We start from the raw sequence: 22723 nt of genomic DNA, 5'->3' as shown, positions 1-22723 counted from the left end.
TTGATAAACCTTTTTTTCTCTTCCAATGTTTCACCTTGCCCTGGTTGATCTTCAGTTTACTGTTGATCGCATAGACACCTCTATCCACAGCCACCAGTCCCACAGTAGCCTTATGATCTGCTTGTAGCTTCAGCATCATGGAGGATCCAGGTTGTTGAATCATATTGTCTCTGTCTTTTTCTCCTGTTATTCGCAGCTGTAGAAATGATGCATTTGTTAACATAATTTATCTTCCCATTAGAATGTGGATCTTATCACCACCTCTTCATCACAGCCCCTCCCTATTGGCATCTCTCAAGGTTCTGTCATGAGACCCCTACTATTCTCCACCTACACCTCTGGCCTAGGACAGCTCATTCAAGAGGACCTGTCACCCACAAAAAGGCACTAGTAGCTGTTTACTAAAGTATTCATGAGGGAATGGGACTAGGAGGCGATGACTGCCGCATGAAGCCTGGACCGACCCCTCATGAATACGCCCGACCACTTTGAGCATGGTCCAGCGTTCCTATTGGACAGCGTGGCAGTGTTTGCTAGCTTTATCGGAGGGTCCGATACAGCTACCAGTTTATCAATGCCAGTTTATCAATCAATGGGGTATCGCTAGGAGATGCTACTTTAGTAAGCAGCTTCATTGCCCTTTTTATTGCTGACAGGTCCTGATGGCACAAAGATCTATATTTCTGGTCCAGATATTTTCTCTCTTCTAGACAGAATTCCAGAGAGAATTCAGTCAACTGGTCAACCAGTTTTTTAAAACTTAACATGGACAAAGTTTTTTTCCCTCCACATAACACATCCCTCCAATGAGACCTAGTGTAACAAGCAGCGGGTTGTGAACCCACAGTGTTATCTAACTGGTTTAACTTTGGGTCACACACAGGTTGCAGAAAGAAAAAATCACCATACAGCAGGACTAGCAACCTTTGCTCAGGCGCAAAGAAAAGGGTTTGCTGGGGTATATGGCTGGAGGTGCACGCTGATAGGCTGGGACAGTCTAGTTGGGAAACACCCTGCTCCTTTAAGAAGGAGAGAGAGACGCCGCCCACGCCCTATGAGGGCTAGAGCATAGCCGGACATGGCGGTTGAAGGTAAGTCTGCGAAGGGTAGTGTGGCCAGAGGCTGTTACCAGCTGTTAAGCTGTTACAAGCATCATAGTCCCCAACCACCATGCCCCTTCTGCTTGGGACCTGAACCGGACAGGAATCTTTTGATTAGGGCATCAATGTTCTCCCCAGGTTCCCAAAACCTCTCTTATGGACCAAACCCCTTCCAGTCTACCAGATAATAGTTTCATCTTCCTATTTTCATGCAGTTCAGAATCTCCTTGACCTCATAAACATCACCAGTACCACCAGGAGCAGAAGCAGGGACAGAATCTTTACTGTAGCGGTTGAGAATCAATGGTTTGAAAAGGGGAACATGAAAGAAGTTAGGTATTCCGAGGGACGGAGGTACACAGAGCTTGTAAGACACAGAGTTTATTTGCTGAAGAACCGGTACAGGAAGAGGTACAGGAGGATGTAGGCTGTTAACAGTGAAGAATGGAGATGCAGCAGTAGTTCAACTAGTATGATTGTTATAAGAGAAGTTGCTGCACCCAGTTATCCTGTAGAGCAGAGACAAAGTGTTGGAGGTATCCCTCAAGAATAGGATTGACGAATCCAACGTGACCAAGGAATTGCTGGAGAAATCTAATTTTAATCCCAGAAGTTTACACATAGCTCTCTGGCAATTTGATGAGAACTGGATACCATAATCAAAGAAAATATGAAGAGGAAGTCCATGCAAATGGAATATGTGATGAACAAACAGAGTTGTCAACCAAGAAGCATACGGAAGACGAGACAGAGGAATGAAGCGTTCTCTCTTGGAGAAGCAATCCACCACAACCCAAATGGTAGTACAACCGGGACGAAGGAGGCAGGTCTGTGATGAAATCTATGGGGATATACTGCCAAGGCCTATCAGGAACTGGTAGGGGTAGAAGTAAGCCTGTGGGTTTGGAATTGGTACTTTTGTTCTGTGCACTATTAGCACATGCAGAGACATATTCCCGCACATTTTTAGGAAGCATAGACCACCAGTATTGACATGAAATAAAGTCCAGTGTCTTACAAGTTCCAGATTGACCAGCAAACTTAGAATTGTGTGCCCAGTGGAGCAGCAAGACAACTCTTGAATGTTTTATGATGTGCCAATAGTCTTCTTCCTTCTTCATAGTCTCAAAAGATCTGGAGAGAGCATCAGCATCAATGTTTTTGTCAGTAGGATGAAAATAAAGTTCAAAAGCAAATCTGGCAAAGAACAGGGACCATCTGGCTTGCCGCATTGCAGACTATAGGTAGGTAATCTGTGGTCTGTATAAATAATTAGAGGGTACATATATCCCTCCAAGAGATGTCTCCACTCTTCCAGGGCAAACTTGATGGCTAAAAGTTCATAATCCCCAATGTAATAGTTTCTTTCTGCAGAGGAGAAGAGCTTGGAGAAAAAACACAGGACAGGGATTTTCCCTGAGCTTTTGTTTGGAACAGAAGAGCTTTGGCACTGATGGACAAGGCAACAACCTCCAGGAAGAATTGTCATGTGACAGGATGATGAAGAACAGAGGCTGAAGTAAATGACCTTTACAACTCAGAAAATGCAGATTCAGCCTCAAGAGCCCAATTCTTTGCATTCACCCCCTTCTTAGTGAGAGCAGAGAGGGGGGCAGTGAGCGAAGAGAAATTTGTTCCCAAATCCCCAAAAACGTTGTATAGCACGGAGACCCAGAGGACGAGGTCAATCCAGGACAGAATTTACTTTTTCTGGGTCCATTTGAAGACCCTTAACAGACACAATATAACCAAGAAAAGGGAGGCGAACATGCCTCTGATGCATCATCCAATTGGGAGAGTAGATCAGAATGTAGTTGAGATGCTGTACCACCAATTATATTCAACCAAAAGATGTTGAAAGATGTTGTTCACAAACTCTTGGAACACAGCTGGAGAATTACACAGACCATAGGGCATCAACAGATACTGGTGGTGACCATATTGAGTGTTGAATGCAGTTTTCCACTCGTCACCTTCACAGATAAGGATCAAGTTGTAGGCCCCTCAGAGATCCAACTTAGAGAAGACTTTAGCTCTACGGATCCTATAAAAGAGTTCAGAGATAAGAGACAAGGGATACTTGTTCTTGATGGTGATCTTATTCAAACTGCATAAATATATAAAAGGTCGAAGGGACCCATTCTTCTTTTGTACAAAGAAAAAAACAGCTCCAGCTGGAGAAGAAGACATCCTTTAAAACTCTCTCTATAGTTTCTCCTTAATATATTCAGACATGTCCAGAGTCTCTGGCATAGACAGAGGATAATCCTGTCCATGAGGAGGACCAATCGGACAGTAAAATGGGCGATGTGGTGGGAGAATCTCAGCCTCCTTTTTGCTGAATAAATCTGCATAGGCAGCATACTGTGCTGGAAGGTAGCAGCTCAGAGTTCACAGAAAGACAGTAAGGACCTTGCACATACAGTTACTTTGGCAGCAAGTACCATCATTGCAGGACTTCACCAGTGTCTCAGTAGAAGACCAGGGAATGGCGTTGGAACCAGGGGAGGCCCAGAAGAACTTGGTCCAAGGCATTGGGCAGAACGAAAAACCAGATTCTCTCTGAGTGCATTGCCTCTATTTTCAGTGACAGGGTTTCAATGATCAACTCTCTGGAAAACATCTGCAATTTAGAGAGGTAAGGATACAGGCTTCTCAAGGCAAGTCACAGGGAGTTTGTGCTGTAAAACTCTTGAATGAAGTTGGATACAGCTCCCAGAGTGAAGTAGGTTGCCATGCTCCCAGAAAGGATTATCCCAGGATAAAGCTTCTCCAGAAAGAAAGGAATCAATCAATGCCACCGCTCAGTAGGAAACAGATATGCATGCAGCTTAAATGGATTAGACACTAGTTCAGGAATCCATGGCAGGCTCTAGCACTTCCATCATAATGTGGTTGAAGTGGAAGCTGGTCAGCAGAACAGACAGAAGCTGCCAGACTGAGGAGCTGATGTGGCTGGGACCTCTGGTACTACAGGGAATGCTGCAGAGTGTAGGTGATTAGCAATAGCCTGCATAAGCTGATCCTGATTCTGGTGCAGATCACACATGTCCTCTTGCAAAGCTTGCACAGGTTTCTTGGCTTGTCCAGCAGGGTCCATGACCTGAGCAAACTATAACAAGAAGAGGGTTGTGAAACCCCTGTGCTATATAACTGGTGTGACTTTGGGCGTTATCCCTGGACCTCTCCGGTATTCAGCCTTTTACCCCTACACAGGGATCTGGACTTTTTTTGCGGAGAGATCGTAACGCTGCCACCTCTTGTGGTCCAAGTATAGATAGCAGCTGGCCCAGCGGGCACAGAGACACTGGTATGTGCTACCAAGAGGTCAGGCAAGGCGGATAGTCAGTAACAGTCCGTAGTGAAGGAAGGCAGCATTCAATCAGAATCCAGGGGCAGGCAGAGGGTTGTGGCAGGCAGTTCAGGCTCAATAAACAATCTGGGGTGGTAAAGCAGGGAGCACAGATCAAATCAGAGTCAGGAACAACTGGGGGTAATATACGGGTAGCAGACAGAAACAAACACCATACAGCAAGACTAGCAAGCTAGGAACCTTTACTCAGGTGTGGAGAAATGGGTATTTGCTGGGGTATTTGGCTGGGAGTGCACGCTAATAGGCTGGGATAGCCTAGTTGGGAAATGTCTTGCTCCTTTAAGAAAGAGAGAGACCGCTGCTCCCCTGAGGGAGCTAGAGCATGGCCGGACATGGTGGCTGAAGGTAACCCTGTGACAGGGAATACGATCAGAGGCGGAACACCGAGCCAACACAATTAATGGCTCCACACTTTTCCCAGTGCCTAAAGTCAGCTGCCTTGGAGTCATCTTTGACTCTGCCTTATCTTTGAAGCCTCACATACAGGATCTTACCACAAACTGACGCCTCAAGAATGTCTCCTGCAACTGACCCTCAATCCATAGTCTACAACATTGCTAGTCCATGCCCTTATTATCTCCCACTTAGTTTACTACAACATTCTTCTCTGTGGCCTCACAGCAAACTCTCTAACGCCCTTAAAACTATTCTTAACTCTGCTGCTTGCCTAGACCTTTCCTCTCCTCGCTTCTTCTTGGCCTCTCCTCTCTGCCAGTCTCTCCACTGGTTACATATTGCGCAGCAAATTTAATTTAAAATACTGACCATGACCTATAAAGCCATCTGTAACCTACCCCCTCCATTTATCTTTGAACATATCAGCTAATATCTTCCTACACATAATATCCGTTACTTACAGCATCTTCAGCTTCAATCATTTACCATCTGCTCTGCTCACAACCATAACCAGGACTTCTCCGGTGCATCTCCCATGCTATGGAACTCTCTACCAAAATATGTCTATCACCCACCTTCCACTGCTCTGCTCCCTCTACCCTGCCATATAGATTATGAGCCCTCACCGTAAATGTCCTCCTCCCACTTGTCTCTTGATCTCTTTAGTTTTGTATTTGTATTTGCATTTGTTCTTTTCTTTATGTAATGTATTTGAACCCCTTACTGACTGTACAGCACCAGGGAATTAATTCATCTCTAGAAATTTAATCCATTAACCAAAATTATGTGTCATCTTCCATTATTATTTCTGAATGGGTGGAATATCTATGATAATTCGTGTTGGTGACTTCCTGAATTGACATAATTTGTGGCAGAAGAGGACACCCATTCAGCATGGCATGTTGTGTCACATGATGTCACTTATCTCAGGGTTTAATACGATATTTTACACAATGGGGGTCATTTACTAAGGGCCCGAATCGCTATTTGTCTCTGCGTTTCTCGAAAATTACCGTTTTGCGCCGAATTGCCTTGGGTTTTTGGCGCACGCGATCGGACTGTGGCACATCCGTGCCGGCATGCATGTGACAGAAATCGGGGGGCGTGACCATCGGAAAACCCAACAAATTTAGAAAAAACGCTGAATTTTTTCAGCGTTGCACCAAGCAACTAATGGTGAACTTCAGCGGACTTCAGCGTAGCAGCGACACCTGGTGGACCCGGATCAGCGCCGGGGAACCCGCCGCTGGTTCACTACCGGCCCGGGTAAGTAAATGTGCCCCAATGTATTTATACAGTACTCATTCATTGTTAGTGCAAATGAATCTTCCAAGATAATGTTGTACTAATAGATCACCAGGGAGAAAGAACCAATTGGACAAAAAGTTATGAAAAATAAAAAGACAGGAGGGGAAGAAATGTAATAGAATTGAATGGAGTGTTGGGATTTGGCAAGCAGTCATTATAGTAAAATCAATTTTGGACTATTGAATGCTTAACATTATTTAGCAATTATCTCAATGTATGACTGTATTGTTTTCAATATGAAAGTGCCCTAATAGGTGAGGTTTATTACCAAAGAGCTTGGAAGAGTTTTTTAAAGCTGAATATGGGAATTCAGGAAGACTGAAGCTGCACTCACACGACCATCAGGGGCACATCTGTACGGCCGCAAGCTTACGTATGTCCCCCATATACGGCAATGCGTGCACGGAGCGATATGGTGTAGCACATGGCGCCATGCACCATGCATCACAATGGAGACGGGAGGTATGACCACTCCACTCCAACTTGGTGAAGGTACAGGTTAAGGCCCAGCGGGCATACATTTGCATGAACTATTGTACTATAACTATACCCAAACTAAAATGATACAACCTCTCAATAAAACTACTTGGGGTTTTCTGCACTCTTATAGCCATAAATTTCATCTTACCGTTCCCATACAGGTATCTTCCACATCAATCCATAAAGAGTCGGCTACAACCTCCCGGTATGATCCAGTGTCCACGGTATAATAAGCCAAAATGCGGAAGGATGGGATAAATTCTTCTGTTACAGACAGTGACATAGTAACCAGAGTCTGGCCTTTACTCCTCTCCTGTGTCCCCACCTTCATTATTCGACCTTTGTTCATTATCTGCATAAATACATCATTAGAGAGATGAATGATGCATCTAGAATTTTTTTTCTTTACCTTTTAGGAGGAAATCAGTGGCATAACTAGTGATGAACGGACCAAAACACTAAACATTGTGAGTCCTCAAGCCTGGTTTTCAGCCAGAACTTTGGCTTCGACATTAAGCTTAAACCAGCCGCACTCCCAACCCCAGAAATGCCAATGATCGGATTCCACAGGCAAAGCCTTGTGACCCTCCAAGTGATCTAATCGGAGGTGGCGTGGCATTTAAAGGGCAACAACCGTGATTGGTGACAACACAGATTGTGGATATTATCATTGGGGTTTACATTTCAAGACCTTTGTGGATCCGCTTATCCTTGGTTACTATGACTCACTTATAACACTAAAAAATACTCATTAGTGATACAAAATGCAAATTAAAATATATGAACCTCTACTACATATGGATTCATATGGGACATGTCCTTAAGAAGATCTGTTGAGCAAGACACTACTAGTATTCAAGTAATACATTGACCTGATCTTAACAACCTTAAGTTACAGGAAGCTTTGCTAAGGGTTCCCGGTATTAGAAGAAGACCTTGGTCAGAGAAACCTCATCATAAAATGTTCGAGTAGCTCATGATCCTCAGCCGGGTCACTGAGGGACTGACCTACAAACCCACTATTGAAAACTCTATAATGGAATTTTTGGTTAAAAATAAATAAGAATGAAGCTCATTAGCCAAAAGTATTGGGTGACCAGATGCTAATACTGCACAAAACTAAAAATCCCAGTAGTGAAATTTCACAATTGTATACATTGACACTATTGTATACATGACGCCTTTTCATTACCTAGCACCCTGGTATCGCGATCTTTGTCAGCAGAGTCTGACATCACATCCGGTTTTGACGTCAATTCCGGGTTTGGTTTCACTTCCGTTTTTGATGTCACTTCCGGTTTGGACGACGTATCCGGTTTTGGCGCTGAACACACGGCACCATTGATTGGAGATACATCTGTTGTAAGGTACAACGGGGGGGGGGTACTTAAGGGAGCATGGCTTGATTGAGGACACTTTCACCCCTGAGGAAGTCTCCACTTGGGAGACGGAACGCGTGGGGAGTCCTCCACGTCCTCCATTACTGCTGAGCCGCCCTGTTGACTGATTGTACTGATGCCTGCCTGCTGACCACTGACTCGTAATGTATACTTACCCATTTATCCTACAGCCGCACTATGATTGTTATGGCAGATTTATCTTCATCTGTTCAGGGTCATTAGACAGCTTGGGCCTTATTCATCTTTCTATTGTACTTGTATCATACTAGGGGCCAGGTTCCACTGTATGGAGGAGGTGTTTGTTTGGTGAACCTTACCTGGTTGTGCCAAACATTTTGACTCATGTATGTTTATTAATTGTTTTTAACTTGCCCTTCATGCCTTGATGGAGTTTTTCTATTGTTGAAATAAAGATTTATTACTTTTTTACATAATTTTGTCTATTGGCACACCTCTTTATCTCTTTGAATATTCTATAGCTTGCTTTGTGTGCTGACATTTCCCTTGTTTTGGTGGTTGTGCATGGTCCACTCTGTGTATAGTATTAAAAGATAAAAACACACATCACTTACCACATAGTTGTAATGGGTGATCTGGGTTCGGACATCTGGGTCAGTGTTTCTGATAATAAAGTTGATAACTGCATTTTCTCCTATTTTAAATTCCCCTCCGGTGACACCGATATGAAGGTAGTTACCACCAGTGGGTTTGTATGGAGAGGCCACCATGGAGGCAGAAGCTTGTTGGTCCTTGGTTAATTGTTCCACTGTGGTCGACACCTAGAAGCAAAAAGATAAAATTAGTTATTTATTATTATTACAATAAAGTAATGTAATAATTATAATGTGATAACAGTCTAACATATAATATTCCTGGGGAAAATCAACATACAGATTTGGTTTATGTGAAGTTCTGCTCACATCTAGAATATGTAGAACGACAAGTCAAGCTCTATGTAGGACACAAACAATATCTGATGCCCCATTATCTTACATTGGTGCCTGGTGATGCTGTATTGGAGCTTCTATCATTTAAGAATTAAAAGTAACATAAAATCCCAACATATGTGTGAGCAAACCCTAAATGTTCATTAGGTAACAGCACAGACCCATGAGGCCACTCATTCCCTCTACTAAACTCTACTCTAAATGGTGAGACTTACTGACACAGGAATATTACCTTTATATTCAACTGCTTTAGGTCTGAGGCAGTATTTAGGGTCAGACGAACAGTTCCATCTTCCTGAGTTACTCCTCTAACATTTGCTGGTTCTGCTACAACAGGGACACGATCAGCTGGAGTCCCATCAGGATTGGTGACATAGACCTAAAATGGATAAGGGCAGAAATTAGACTTGGATCCCCTCACCCTATTATGTCATATTGACAATACTGGAAAATATTTGTCAAGTTTAATGAAAGCCTTGGTAATATTATAGTGTGAGGTAAGAACATTTCCAAAAATATTCTATAGAATTGGCTGGCAGTGCAAAAAAAATTGAATTCATGCTAAATTCCCCAAAGGTCCTGGAAAATTATACTTCCAAATGTTGAGAAATTGAAACACTTTTGTTCCATTTTCTTTTGGACTCTGTTTTTACAACTTTCATTGTTCACTGAAAATTAAACATTCCCCTTTATTCTTTGGGTTGGTATGATCAGAGAGATTCCAAATTTAGAATTCATTTAAGCTTTTGATAGATTTAAAAAAGTTAAACCTTTTCTATCTTTTGCCATCTTCTTGCATATTTATCACGTACAAAGCTGTGTAAGGTAACATTTTGATAAAGTTTTGATATTTACATATTTTTTGGACTGTACGTCCATTTTATAACTTTTTATTAAAGTTTTTTATTAAACTTTTTTGAAAGTATGTTTATAACATTTTTTTTAAACTTTTTAATTTTGATACTGTATTTGCAGACTTCCTATAACCCTAGGAGGTCTTACCGTTACCACTGGCACACTGTATTAGATCTCCAGAAATGACAAGCCTTGGTGTTTTACATAGACCCGGACTGTCATGGAGACAGATTAACCCTCCCCAATGAGGTTACTGGGAGCAAGGAACTGATCCAAGATGGTGGTGCCATCTTGGATGGGTGAACATCCAAGATCAGTCCCAGCACCGATCGCGAGTGTTAGCACTAAGTGCTCAGGTCAGGTGTTACTGCTGGGCTGCTGGGGGTGAGCCTGAATGCCAAACCCGTTCTTCTGGCTAAATCCCAATGTTTGGGTCTGCTCATTCCTAGTTGGGGTAAATGTAGAAACGGGCAAAAAGCTTGCTCTGAGGATAAGTTAAGAAGTTAAAAGCAGTTCATGTCTTGGTCAATAGTTTTCCTAGTCTTTTGTGGTAAAATTAAATACCTCAGCTTATATTGTGATAGGCTTATACTCGAGAATATACTGTAAGTTGAATTTGTATTTGAGTCGGAACTGTATATTTTCAAATAGTAACGTCAAAGAATTTTTTTTTCCCCAGTGACAACACTTTAACACTTTTTGTTGTAAGTCAGGTGTCCTGTAAGTCAGGGACTGCCTGTACTGTCCAACGTTCATATCAGACTCATGGTAAGCCGCAGCATTGAGGACACACTCAGGGAAAGATATTCGAAACAACAAGCTGATATTTAAAATGTGTTCCAAGCAGTGAGCATTGAGGAAGAAAATTAAAATGAAATTATATCTACATTGAGGGCGTTCAAAAATCTCTACTTAAAACAGGCCCTGGCCTGGTGGACAAAAACTGCTCTTGAGTAACATATTTCTCAGAACTGAATAACTAGAAGCCTTAAAACAGCAGTCTTGAACAGCCATCTTAAAATTCCCCCTTAGCCCTTCAGCACCTGTATATACTAAGTGGCTCTGTTCTCTTAGGCCTCATTAACATCTGGGTGCATGAGGTGCGAGCACCTGACCGCGTGAATGTCCCCTTAGTAGATCGGAAGCAAACTCCACCAATTTGGACCTAAGACCAGATCTAATCTGGGGGAGTTTTTTTTCTATCGTCTCCGCACTAATATAGATACATACACTCACCATGAGGTCAAATGGCATGCCAGGCTTGGAAAACTTGGAAGGTTTTTGTGTAGAGGATTTTGTATGGAGACCACACAGTAAAAAATTCTCTACCTCAGATTTCATGCCTCTGCCTGCCCCAGCCTGTCCCGATTTCTGCCTTTTCCATTCCCCGACACACCCAAAGAGGCAGAGAAGAGGTCGAGAAGGCATATTAAATATGCCCTAGCCATGTTAGAAGATGGCTCAAGAGTGGATTTTCTTGGAATTTAGATTTTTTTTTCGACCTTCCCTCAGGGCACATGCTTAATTTTTCTCTGCACATGGAACAATAAAATACAGAATTTCTCTAATTGCAACTGTTTTGAAACTGTTCATCTTACACTAATGGGGCACAGTAGAGTTCACAGAAAGTGCATTGTCCAACGATCATGCACTGTGCCGCGATTCACTAAGATCATGCGCCCGATATCCGGAATCCCCCTCAGGTCCAACGGAGTTCCCCTTCTTTTTTGTGGTGCAACACAATTTGAAAGTTAAATCCGGCACTCATTCCAAAAAAGTCAAACAAAAGTGCCCTCTGCAACCCCTAGTAAATGAGTGGTTGTTTAAGATCTATAATATCCCCAATCATCTTATCCACGGATCTCTAATTTTTTAAGCAGTAAAAATACTGATATGACAGTTCAAGGCGCAAACAGAAGAATTTTAGGATCGTTGGAAAACACTGGATCCACGTACATATGAAATCTGGATCATTCCAATGTGGAAAATAGTTTTTTCTAACAAAAAAATATATGTCAGAGTTAAGAGAACTGATGTAATGAAAAAAAAATGGAAAAAGGGGAATTTTTATTTTTTTTGCTCGGGACTTTCTCTGATAATAACACAATATAATATTGTAAAACACGGCATTATAACTAAAATCCTTACACTTACCATAAGGTCAAATGGCATGCCAGGCTTGAAAAACTTGGAGGTTTTTGTGTAGAGGATTTTGTATGGAGACGTCACAAAATAAATATTCTCCAGCTCAGACTCCAGCAACTCACTGCCTGGAAGAGAAACGATTATATAGTAGAGGATTATTAAAGAGGTCTTCCCTTTAGGGAATTTCTTATCCACAAGATGAGGCGTAAATGTCTGATCACAGGGAGCCAACTGCCATTGTGTATGGTGTTTGACACTACATAGTGGTATTATTTAGACCATGCATGGGGTTGTAATTTGGGTTTTATGATAATATAAGATTCCATCTTCTTCCTTTTAGACAAAATAAGCAAGACAATATTTTCTCATTTGGCTCCCAATAATGCAGGATTAGATATATTCTGGATAAATGGAAGATTGTGGAGATACAGTATTAGTATCACCTACCTGAATCTGTAATAACAGTGACAGACACATATAAGGTGTACTGTAACATGTCCAATTCTTCTTTAAAATACTTCACCAAGTCTTGTCTTCTCAATACAGTAAAACCTTCACCATCGGTGATCTGTTTCAAAATAGAAATAACAAATACCATGTGACATTGTGCCAAAGTTTTCAGAATGTGGATTAGGTGATATTAATTTTACTCTGTGTTTTGTATGTGTGAACAGCAGCTTAGGTTTCTGCTGTAGGTTCCTCAGCACCAAGCCCTGTCCAACAGGGATGATCCAGGCAACTGCTGGGGGCGGTGTCCAGGAACCTTTTTTAAATAGCTGCCCAGTTCTATTAAACCTACTCGTAGCTTCCTCATAGTTACTCAACACCAAGCCCTATCCAACAGGGATGATCCAGGCAACTGCTGTGGGCGGTGTCCAGGAACCTTTTTTAAATAGCTGCCCAGTTCTATTAAACCTCCTCGTAGCTTCCTCATAGTTCCTCAACACCAAGCCCTATCCAACAGGGATGATCCAGGCAACTGCTGGGGGTGGTGTCCAGGAACCTTTTTTATATAGCTGCCCAGTTCTATTAAACCTCCTCATAGCTTCTCCAAATTTCTGTTTATTTTTACTTATGTTTCCAACATCTGTTACATTTACTTAATCTCTTTGATTCAATTAGATTCTGTGCTTTGCCACCATCTTGGTTTTGACCCAGTTCTGTCCAAGCCTGCTTGTTTGTCTGTGTCTATTGTTTGTCCCTCTGTATCCTTGTGTGTAAGCCTTTTGGTCTCTGGCTTCATGTTACCCGTCTGCTGCAGCATCTAGCAGCTGCCAAACGAAGTACGTTTTCCCTATCAACTTGCAGAGTCTCTCAGGGTTATTTAGCAGGTTCCTAGATGTGCCTTTATCAGGTATATTTATCGGTATATTTGAGTATACAGGGTCATAGCCTGCAGGAACACTGTAGGGTGGGTTTGCCACTGCTTACCCAGCCCAGGTGGTGGTGCTGTTTTTTGGACAGGTATCTGATATACAGTGTATGCTGGGTGCCTACTATAGACTTCAAGGGGGTGGCCCTACTTCATGGAGAACTGCTTTGCATGTGCTGCCCTGAATACATGGATAAATATCTGCCATATAGGTAAAGAGATACAATATCTCTTTCGAGGCAAGATGAAGCGCTAGGATAGCGCGAAACGACTCGTCCCTCTAATCCTCACCCCCGTTTTTTCCTGCTGTCAGCTGTCTCTCCCTGTGAAACAAAATATTTTTTAAAGAATATGAAATAAAAGAAAAAGAAATTTTAATGAAAAAACAGTGAGTGCCGACTATTTCTCTACTCTTTTGATGTATGCCAGATGAAAGACCTTCTCTTTTGTTGATCAAGTCAGAGCACCGTATATGTTTTTTCTCCAGATCGGATGGACTCCATGTAAAAATATCATCGTTAACCCCACAATTTAGAGGGTGTAAAAAGTGTATATAGGAATTCGAGGATATGAGCAGTGCCCCTACATTTTTTCTCTTTTCTTCAGTGATAATTAGATACAATATCATTACCTCTATTCTTCTTAAGGTATCCGATAGACTGGTCTTCTCATTGTCTCTCTTGATTCCAAAGAGAACAAAGGCCTTGCCATTTACAGGTTTACCATAGAGATAACTAGAGAGAAATATAATAATCTTTTACCACCAGTCTCATTAGTGATGTTTCCATAGATGTCACCGATGCTCCACACAGAAACTTCCCAGACGCATCTATTTGTAACCAAATTTCGAACCAGCCCAATTCCTCCACTTACTTTGCCTCTATGTCCACCCTTAGCTCTTCATCTTTAATGTGAAAGAATTTCTTACTTGTAGTGATTTTTATTTCAAAACTTGGTAGAACTGAAATAAATGTAAAATATGGCATGAAATTAGTATTTGTAATGATTTGCAGTACAACAAGTTACCACTGGGTGTGAAGATTATAGCTGACATATCACAAGAATATCAATGTAGAGATTGAAGAGGCACTGATAAGTGGCCTTGGTAGTGGTGGGGTGTGTGCTGCAATGGGTACAGGAAGTGGGGATTTAGCTCTAATCAATGAATGGACAAGTTCAATGATAATAATAATTAAAAATCATATGGCCACTTCAACCCATGATATATTTTATTGTACATACTGACAACAAGATCTGCACATGGGGAAGGGAGGAATAACAAGTTATTCCAAAGGTAGCAGCAACAGCCATCTGTGTTTCATGGAATCAGAAGAAGTCTTGAAATTCTAAATGGCCAACTACCTTTGGAACATCTTATTAGGCTATAAATGCAGAAACAGAGACATTGTGCCTTTCCCAGTCCCCTCTACCTATTTGCCTCACTCACCCTAGATGGTAGGGGGAAAGATGTTCCCTTTCTGTGCCAAAATGCAAAACATGGAAATGAAGACAAAACAAAACAAACAAAGAAGAATATTCACCAGATTCGGGTCACAACAAAAGGGCTAATGCAGTACAGAATCTCAAGGCAGAAGGGAAGTCTGATTACAGGCATAAGGTCAAGATACCAGAATACAGAGATCAGAGTCTAGGTCCCCAAAACGATTGGAACACAGCTCTAACAGCAAAGGAGTGGAATGAATGGATGGAGAATGTGTCCGCAACAGCGTGTTCACTGTTAATAAACCGGAGGTGATTAGCAGGAGTGTGTGCTGCACATCAATCCAGTTATTTCGCAAACATAAAATACTAATCGCAGTACAAGTTTCAGAGTGAAACTTATGAAAGAATTCAGTACATCCTCAGCTATACATCATGGAGAGAGGATGGCGCCGACCAGGGATTGAAGACTCCTAAAGGGGTGAGCACCAATTACTTCTTCTTAGTAAAAAGACTTAGGGACAAAGTCTTTCCACTACCAGGATTTTATAGTTTGACACTAAAAGTGTTTTCCAGGTACTACACTGCTTGTTTTGCTTTTCGTGGGTAAAGAAAATATTTTCCAATAACATTAAAGAGAATTATAATTTGATAATGTTTTTTTTATTTAGGTATTCTGTCCTGACAAACTCTAGAATATTCTTCGTATTTTTCTATAGGAAATAACAGGTGGCTTGCAGAAGCAGTCATTACTCTTCTGGTATCAACAGTATCTGCTTTCTTTTTTTAGATGTATTTAAGGATGGGAAATTGATATAAAAATCTCTACAATGGGGTATTTCCACAACAGATCCTTATCTTCTATACACAGGATAGTAGTTAAATATCAGACTGCAGTGGATCCCACCACTGGGACCTCCAGTAATTATGAGAATTGGAAGACAGACGCTCTCCTGGCTCCTTCTGCAAATTACAGTAATGACCAATGTTCTTATATGACTATTTTTCCACTCACTTTCATAGGAAAACTGGATATCATAATCAAGATAATTTACATGGTTTGAGCATCAAAACAGGAGGATGAAGTGATTATCTAGACTTTTCAATTGTTACACCTAATTACTTCAATCCTATTCTTACCATATTCCTTCACTTCGAATTGGGCAGTAAAATTCTGTACTGCGCTGTCATCAAACTTTGCTGATATGGTCCATATTCCCAAACTGGAAAATAAAGGGCAAAACTAGTCATTGCCTTTATTATCAACATTACAATCATTGTCCTCATGAAAAATATTTGTTCCTCTATTCCCATGGTTTGTCTCTCACCTTACAAGATCAGAAAGTGCGTAAGTTAAGGGAGTGATTCCAGTTGATTGTATGAGATCTCTTTTGACCAATACATTCTCTGGAGTCTATGAAGAAAATAGAATATTTTAATCATATAGTTTTGGTCAAGATTGTTTGTCAGGCGTTATGGTCATAATAGAAATGTCCAATTAGAAAACATATCAAGGCGAAAACCAGGCAGGATGACAACTGCCACTGGCACCTGGTGGTGGCCATATATCTAATAACTGTGCTGTGTGTAAGTGCATGGGCCACTATCCTCCACACCATCTCCCAGTACAATACGTGGTACGCTAAGGTGGCCAGTGCTGCTTTGTAGCCACTGACCACGCCTGATGCTACCCACATGTTAGAAATTGTACCACCACAGTAGGTGCATCCTAGCACCTAAGACAAATAATTCTTCTAGATAAAGTATTAGACTATTCGAAATAATATTCTCTATATAGACGCACTATGTTAGTGTGGAACCAATAGCTTCATAGTGGAGTAAATTTTCATCTCAGACTTTATACAAATCAATGTGGTCCCCCCCATCAAAACTGGAAAACTTTGGTTAGACCATAAAGAAGTGTAATTTTTGGCAGACATTGGATGTTACATAGACCTCTGATGAAAATCCCACCCATGGGACTTCTATATGGAAAAGAGGTCCCTGACTCAACAGCCAATACTGCACATGTGACAACATCTTTCAGATACTTTCCCAGCATTATTTTTTAGTTTTATTTCTATAGCTGTTAAATTGGGCATAAAATGACTTACTGTAATTTTTGGGATAAGTCGTTATGATTTCTCAATATCAAATCTGCATATGTTTTGTTGTATTTTTTTGCATGAATCCAATACATGAAGCAGTATCAGAAAATGAGCCGAGAACAAAGAATAAATATGCCACATATCCGAAAGAGATATCAATGCCAACAAGAAAAGAAGGATATTTATATAAATGGTTGATAAATTTCTGTATAGTTACAACAGATATCAATCTTTGTTCTACAAAGAAAGCAGCACTCCGTATCCATGTGAATAAACATTTCAATGGTAGGGAGTGCTGCTTTTCTGTATTGGATTCGTTAGATTTTGGGTCTTGAGCTGGACCTTTGCAAGCCGCCTGCACCTACATTGGCTTTAATCCACTTTCTCACAGTGCCGCCCTTTACCTTTGCTCTCTTTTTTGCATGGGTGTAACTGTTTGCTGTTTTGATATATGGGGGTGAGCACAATTTTCACTTCTTTATTTGGGGTAAAGCTAAATTGCTAAGAACACAACATGTACATCTTACTACTATGACATATACAGGAGAAAAATTCCATCTTACCAGGAACTCGATGATCACTGATTTTCTTGTTGGATTGAGATCCGGTGTCATGGTAAAAAGCCTGTATAAAACTTAATAATAATGAAGAAATAATTATACAAAATATGTTTATATATTATCACCATTTTGTTAAGGTATATTCTGATTATTCCTTCTGTAAGTGAAAATTCTGTATATACCTTGATATTTCCTAGACCCAATGCAATATCCTAACATTCTCCCACCTACTGTACATTTCTATATAATTTTTACCATGTACTTCTAAGGACAAGGCTCTGTAGTATTCAAAGTTGTATCAACAACCTGTTTTTTGCCCGTTTTTCGAAAGAGGCCCTACCCATGTCCACCCACTCCACCTGCTGCTCCGGCCCTGACTGCCCACATTTGCAGCTTTAATTTTACTGCTTCTATGCCAGAAAACAGAAAATGTCTCCACCACTACACCTATCCTGTATATATGGGGAAAGCTCACTTCTATTATTACCTTTATACCTCTATCCCACAGGTCTTTATGCCAGTGTATGACAAATCCCCCCCATAGTTTCCCACCATAATTAGGACATCAAGCTTATAAGAATATGAGGATTCATCTATAACATTCTCTTAATAATATTAATTCGTTTACGATTTTAATAAATTTTGTGTCCCGGGCACCCCCGCGATCCATAACCCGGATCGCAGGTGCACCCGTGCCCCTCTCTGATGCCTCGGCTCCGCTCCCATTGACTTAACTCTCCATGCTCCTGCTCCCATCCGGACTAGGCCCCTTGCGCGGCGGTACTTCAAGATTTAAAGGGCCAGCACACAGGTGATTGGCACTGGCCACTTCCAGGCCTACATTTAATCCGGCGGCTCCCATCAATCCCCCTGCCGATCTTCAAGCCATTTCCCTCAATAGAAAGCCCTCCTGTTTGGCCACAAGTTCTACACAGGGGGAATATATTTCATTCATATGTCACTCTCATTCCCTTCTTGTCTCCCTCTTAGTTAGGTGTCTGTACCTCTAGATCCCGGGGTGTAGATGGGTTTGTCGGTCTGTATGAAGATGAAGCCACTTTGATAAGACACCAGGACAACTTTCTCCAGGGTGCAAACTGGTGACTTCATAGAAACGTACACAAACTGCTTCTTATTTGGGTCTTTTTCCAAATTATCGGAGGGAATCTGTAGAAAACAAAAACGTTATCATGTTGCGGTAGAGATATCTTGATGATATTGTTAGAGGTACAAATTATAGGGAAGTCTCTCAATGAGAAGCGAGTCATACTCCATAATTTATGGTGATTTTGCTGGGAATCTAAAAGTTTTTTCCAGTTTAAATGAAAATTGCATTTTCTCAAGTATATAGTATATAGTATTTTGCTTACTACCTTATGATTAAGTAAAAATACTGCTTACCCTGGTCACTATGAATTCCTTCATCTGTATTTTGGGTCTGACACAGGAGAACATTTTCTGTGTTGGCCGATCACCAGCCATGTGTGTGAGGAGCACTGGATGACTGATCAATGTCCTTTCTATGCCCTTTCTATGCATAATATGGGCTGCGCATGGTTTAGCTACACTACCCCCCTATCGGTTGCCCCCCCCCCCCCGACATACTAACGCAGATTATGTTCTCCTTCAGTTAAGCCCATCCGCAGGTCCCAAGAAAGAACAATAGGCTTTATGGGAGCCATCTAAGGAGACTTGTGACATGTGAGCTATTTTGCACATGGTGTGAAGTGTGAGAATTATAAAAATGCTTAATTTTTTCTATTTTTTGCACAAACCAAATTCCTCCATTTACCTGACAACATACCGGTCAACCAGGGTGATAAAAACAATAGTCGAGAATCAGAACTCTTTTAAAGGACATCTACCATCAGATATACTAATGATAGATGCCAACAACAAAATGCTTGCTACCCTGTCTAAGGAATATCTATTTGATCAATCCTGGACTGTCTGTATTTTACATAAATACAACTTTATAAAAATTATGTAAATTTGTCTGAGGCATTCCAGCCGACGTCTGGCTCCACAGCGATATAATATATTCACACCCCTCGCTCTCCAATATTCCCTCATCCTACCTGCAGAGCCACAGGCAGCCAGCATCCTCACCGGTTGTCTGCAAGACAGCGCTCTGTGAGCAGGACCAGGGAGAACAGTGAGAGCGAGGGGTGTGAATATATTATAAGGAAGTGGAGCCAAGAATATGGGGAGAAGTTGGCCACAGGGCCTCAGACTCATTTACATATTTTTATAAAGTCCTCCCAGGAAAAAAATATCATCCCTCTAGACAAGGTATTGAGCATTTTGTTGAGGGCGTCTACCATCAGTAGATCTGACGATAGATTGTCTTTTAATGCACGCCCATCCATTTATACTAATCTCATTATGCAATTCCATGCGCTTATATACAACTGAAAAATACATGACTAAAAGAATCATCAGCATGAACACATTTGGTCTGTTATGAACTCTGTAGAAGATACTTTTGACACAGCTCTGAATCATAGATACGTTGCCATAGGCTTGATTTAACCTTGGCATAAGATCGGTAGTGGGGGGGCTTTGTTGCTTAAAAAGGTGTTCCTAGGTGAAAGCTCAGAGATTGAAAGTGGACACTTTAAGAGCAATAAGAGAGTGATGGAAGTTTCCTAGAATCAGATTAATAGATTGGGTCTGGGTATTAGTCATGGAAGATCAATTAGATTTGGAAACTCATGTTAGAAGTAGAAGTAGTTGTAGAGTGATCATGTCATGGAATAATAAGTGTCTCCCATTATGGTAGAGATAATCATGACTGGTGGCCACCATAAGGAACCACATGTTATCATTGTACAAGTGCAAGTAGAGGTAAGTGAGGTGCAATGATTATGTTACTTTTTCTCAAGAAATTGAGATCTTACCGTAAGCTTAACATTTCCGAAGAACTTGCTAGTTTGATTCACAGAGACTTTGCTGGTGGTTAAAAAATATGTCCTCCGGGGAAAGTCCTGGACTGTGATGTCCGCTTCAAACTCTGCTCCCTGTCCATCTACTATAATGGTCTCTTCACTGTCCACACGCAGCACATTGGGTGTTATCAGGAGGCATCTGGTGGAAGAAAAACAGGTCCTCAAAGAAGTTTAGGTGTTTTCCTAGAAATAGCAGAACTCTGGTATTGAAAGTATTATCCCAAACCTCCCCTTGAACAAGAAGAAAAGTTTTTAAACATATATAACATGTCATGAGCCAACATTTCTATAGAAAACTTTGAAGCATCACTGTGTGAAAGATAGATTTAAACAAATCTATAAAAAGAGTACCGTATTTTCCGGACTATAAGACGCACATAAAAACCTAGGATTTCCTCAGAAATCCAAAGTGCGCCTTATAGCCCGGTGCGCCCTATGTATGGAGGAGGGCAGCGGACCCTACTTACATAGGTCCCCGCTACCGGAGACCGCAGATCTCCAGCGGGAACTGCAGACCACGCGGCACGAACAACAGGCGCCATAGCGCAAACCAACTTCTGCCGCGTCGGTCTGCAGTTTCCGCTGGAGATCTGCTGTCTCCGGTAGCGTGGATCTATGTAAGTAGGGTCCGCTGCCCTCCTCCACCTGAACGGACCCCCTTCCCTGGAGACCGCTCACCTCCTGCCGGGTCGGTCTCCGCTCCGTTTACCTGCCACGCCCCCGGACCTCCGCCATGCCCCCGGACCCTGCGCCTTATAGTCCGGTGCGCCTTATATATGGAATTATTCCATATATAAGGCGTTTACTATTAATGCGCCTTATAGTCCAGTGCGCCTAATGGCCCGGAAAATACGGTAGTTGGAGCGGCGCTCACCATAACAGGTCCAATGTTCTTCTTTATTTTGTAAACTTACATGAACAAGTTAGTACATTACAATGGGAAGGGAGGATTTACCAGATATCACAAAATCAGCAACGACAGTTTCATGTTACAACGCGTTGCACACACAAACCGGAGGAAGCGTTGTAACATGAAACGCCCGTTGAGGATTTTGTGATGTCCTGTGAGTCTTCCCTCCCCACCCTGATGTACTTATTTGTTCATGTAAGATTACAAAATAAAGAAGAACATTGGACCAGTTAGGGTGAGTCCAACTCCGACTGCTCTTTCTATGGATTTTTTTTGGCTTGAACCTGTATCACTGTTTGTGGATCAGATCACAAAAGTTAGTTATTGAGCTCCTCTGTTACCTGTGCATATCAGGGACATAAAATACTACATGGTTGTATAAATGCTGGCAGTGGCCACTCAGCCTTATTGATTGCTTGAGATAAAAAGATAGATCAGCATGCGAAAAGAAAAAGGAAAAAGAACTTCTCACCCAAGACTTCAGGAAATATTTGTAGAACCTTAAGCTCTATTGTTTTTTTTTTAATTTTGTTTGTTATGAAGAACAAAACAATAGAAAAATTCCAAAATACAAAAACATTGCTATTTCCCTTACACGTTATGTGCTCTTGGCTAGATGTGTAGTGTAAATTTGATTTACAGAGCAATAAGAAATTTATGTATCTGGCTCTGTAAATCCTTCATATGAAGTAACTGATTACAGAGTCCGGCTCTACTTACGGTTGATCTGCATAGGATCCAATGAGTCCATATAGAAGAATAAGGCACAAGGCTCCAAACCTCATGATGCTGCCTGGAGGATGTGCTGCCTTGTAGACCTCAGAGGGGGGTATTTATTGAGTCGTATTTAGAATAAATTACCTCTTTAATCAGTAACAGGAGAGAATTAGAGGCTGATGTTTGGCAACAATTGACTGATGGTCAGGGACACGGATATTTATTTCAAAGGCAAATACACAGCTCCCGCATCAGAAGTCATTGCATAATACAGAGGGAGTAAAAAGGCAAAATATATAGAATATATAAAATTACAGCAAAACAGAAAAGTCAGTGTGCAATATACCTATATATCACAGCCAATGCAGAAACCAATAGCTATAGGAACCACCCTAGAGCTGTAACAATAGAGGGGTCCACCAGTATTATAGGAAATCTACCAGCAGAATCCATCATGATAAACCAGGGACATTACTCATAGATCAATGTAGATCCAGGTACAGTGACGGTGGTATCTTCTTATCCATGGCCTCCTCCCTTCTAAAATCAACTTGTAAAATTATGCTAATGAGCTTGAGGGGCTGTCTGAGCCTTTCTGTGATCTGGCTTACAGACTGTTACACTGTCTCACCTTCCCCTCTGCTCCATCAGCAGTTGTGCAGGG

At 41.5% G+C, this 22723-nt stretch overlaps 1 protein-coding gene across 1 annotated transcript in view; it reads right to left on the bottom strand.

Annotated features, from left to right (window-relative positions):
* LOC140128252 (A.superbus venom factor 1-like) overlaps positions 1 to 22154 on the bottom strand; it is a 63084-nt gene extending 40930 nt beyond the window's left edge. The window contains exons 1-14 of the mRNA XM_072149812.1: positions 22063 to 22154; positions 20385 to 20571; positions 18489 to 18651; positions 17488 to 17558; positions 16145 to 16230; positions 15957 to 16039; positions 14250 to 14337; positions 14008 to 14110; positions 12452 to 12572; positions 12014 to 12129; positions 9237 to 9383; positions 8630 to 8836; positions 6806 to 7009; positions 35 to 196 (exon numbers count right to left, since the gene is read on the bottom strand). Coding sequence (XP_072005913.1) covers positions 35 to 196; positions 6806 to 7009; positions 8630 to 8836; positions 9237 to 9383; positions 12014 to 12129; positions 12452 to 12572; positions 14008 to 14110; positions 14250 to 14337; positions 15957 to 16039; positions 16145 to 16230; positions 17488 to 17558; positions 18489 to 18651; positions 20385 to 20571; positions 22063 to 22127 — 1803 coding nt within the window. The 5' untranslated portion in view covers positions 22128 to 22154. The remainder of the gene's footprint in view (positions 1 to 34; positions 197 to 6805; positions 7010 to 8629; positions 8837 to 9236; positions 9384 to 12013; positions 12130 to 12451; positions 12573 to 14007; positions 14111 to 14249; positions 14338 to 15956; positions 16040 to 16144; positions 16231 to 17487; positions 17559 to 18488; positions 18652 to 20384; positions 20572 to 22062) is intronic.
* Between the last annotated feature and the right edge of the window lie 569 nt (positions 22155 to 22723).

Source organism: Engystomops pustulosus, chromosome 4 (assembly GCF_040894005.1).
Source record: "Engystomops pustulosus chromosome 4, aEngPut4.maternal, whole genome shotgun sequence".
Taxonomy (NCBI): Eukaryota; Metazoa; Chordata; class Amphibia; order Anura; family Leptodactylidae; genus Engystomops; species Engystomops pustulosus.
The sequence above is the reverse complement of the archived record's forward strand: the minus strand, read 5'-3'. Positions and strand labels throughout refer to the sequence as shown.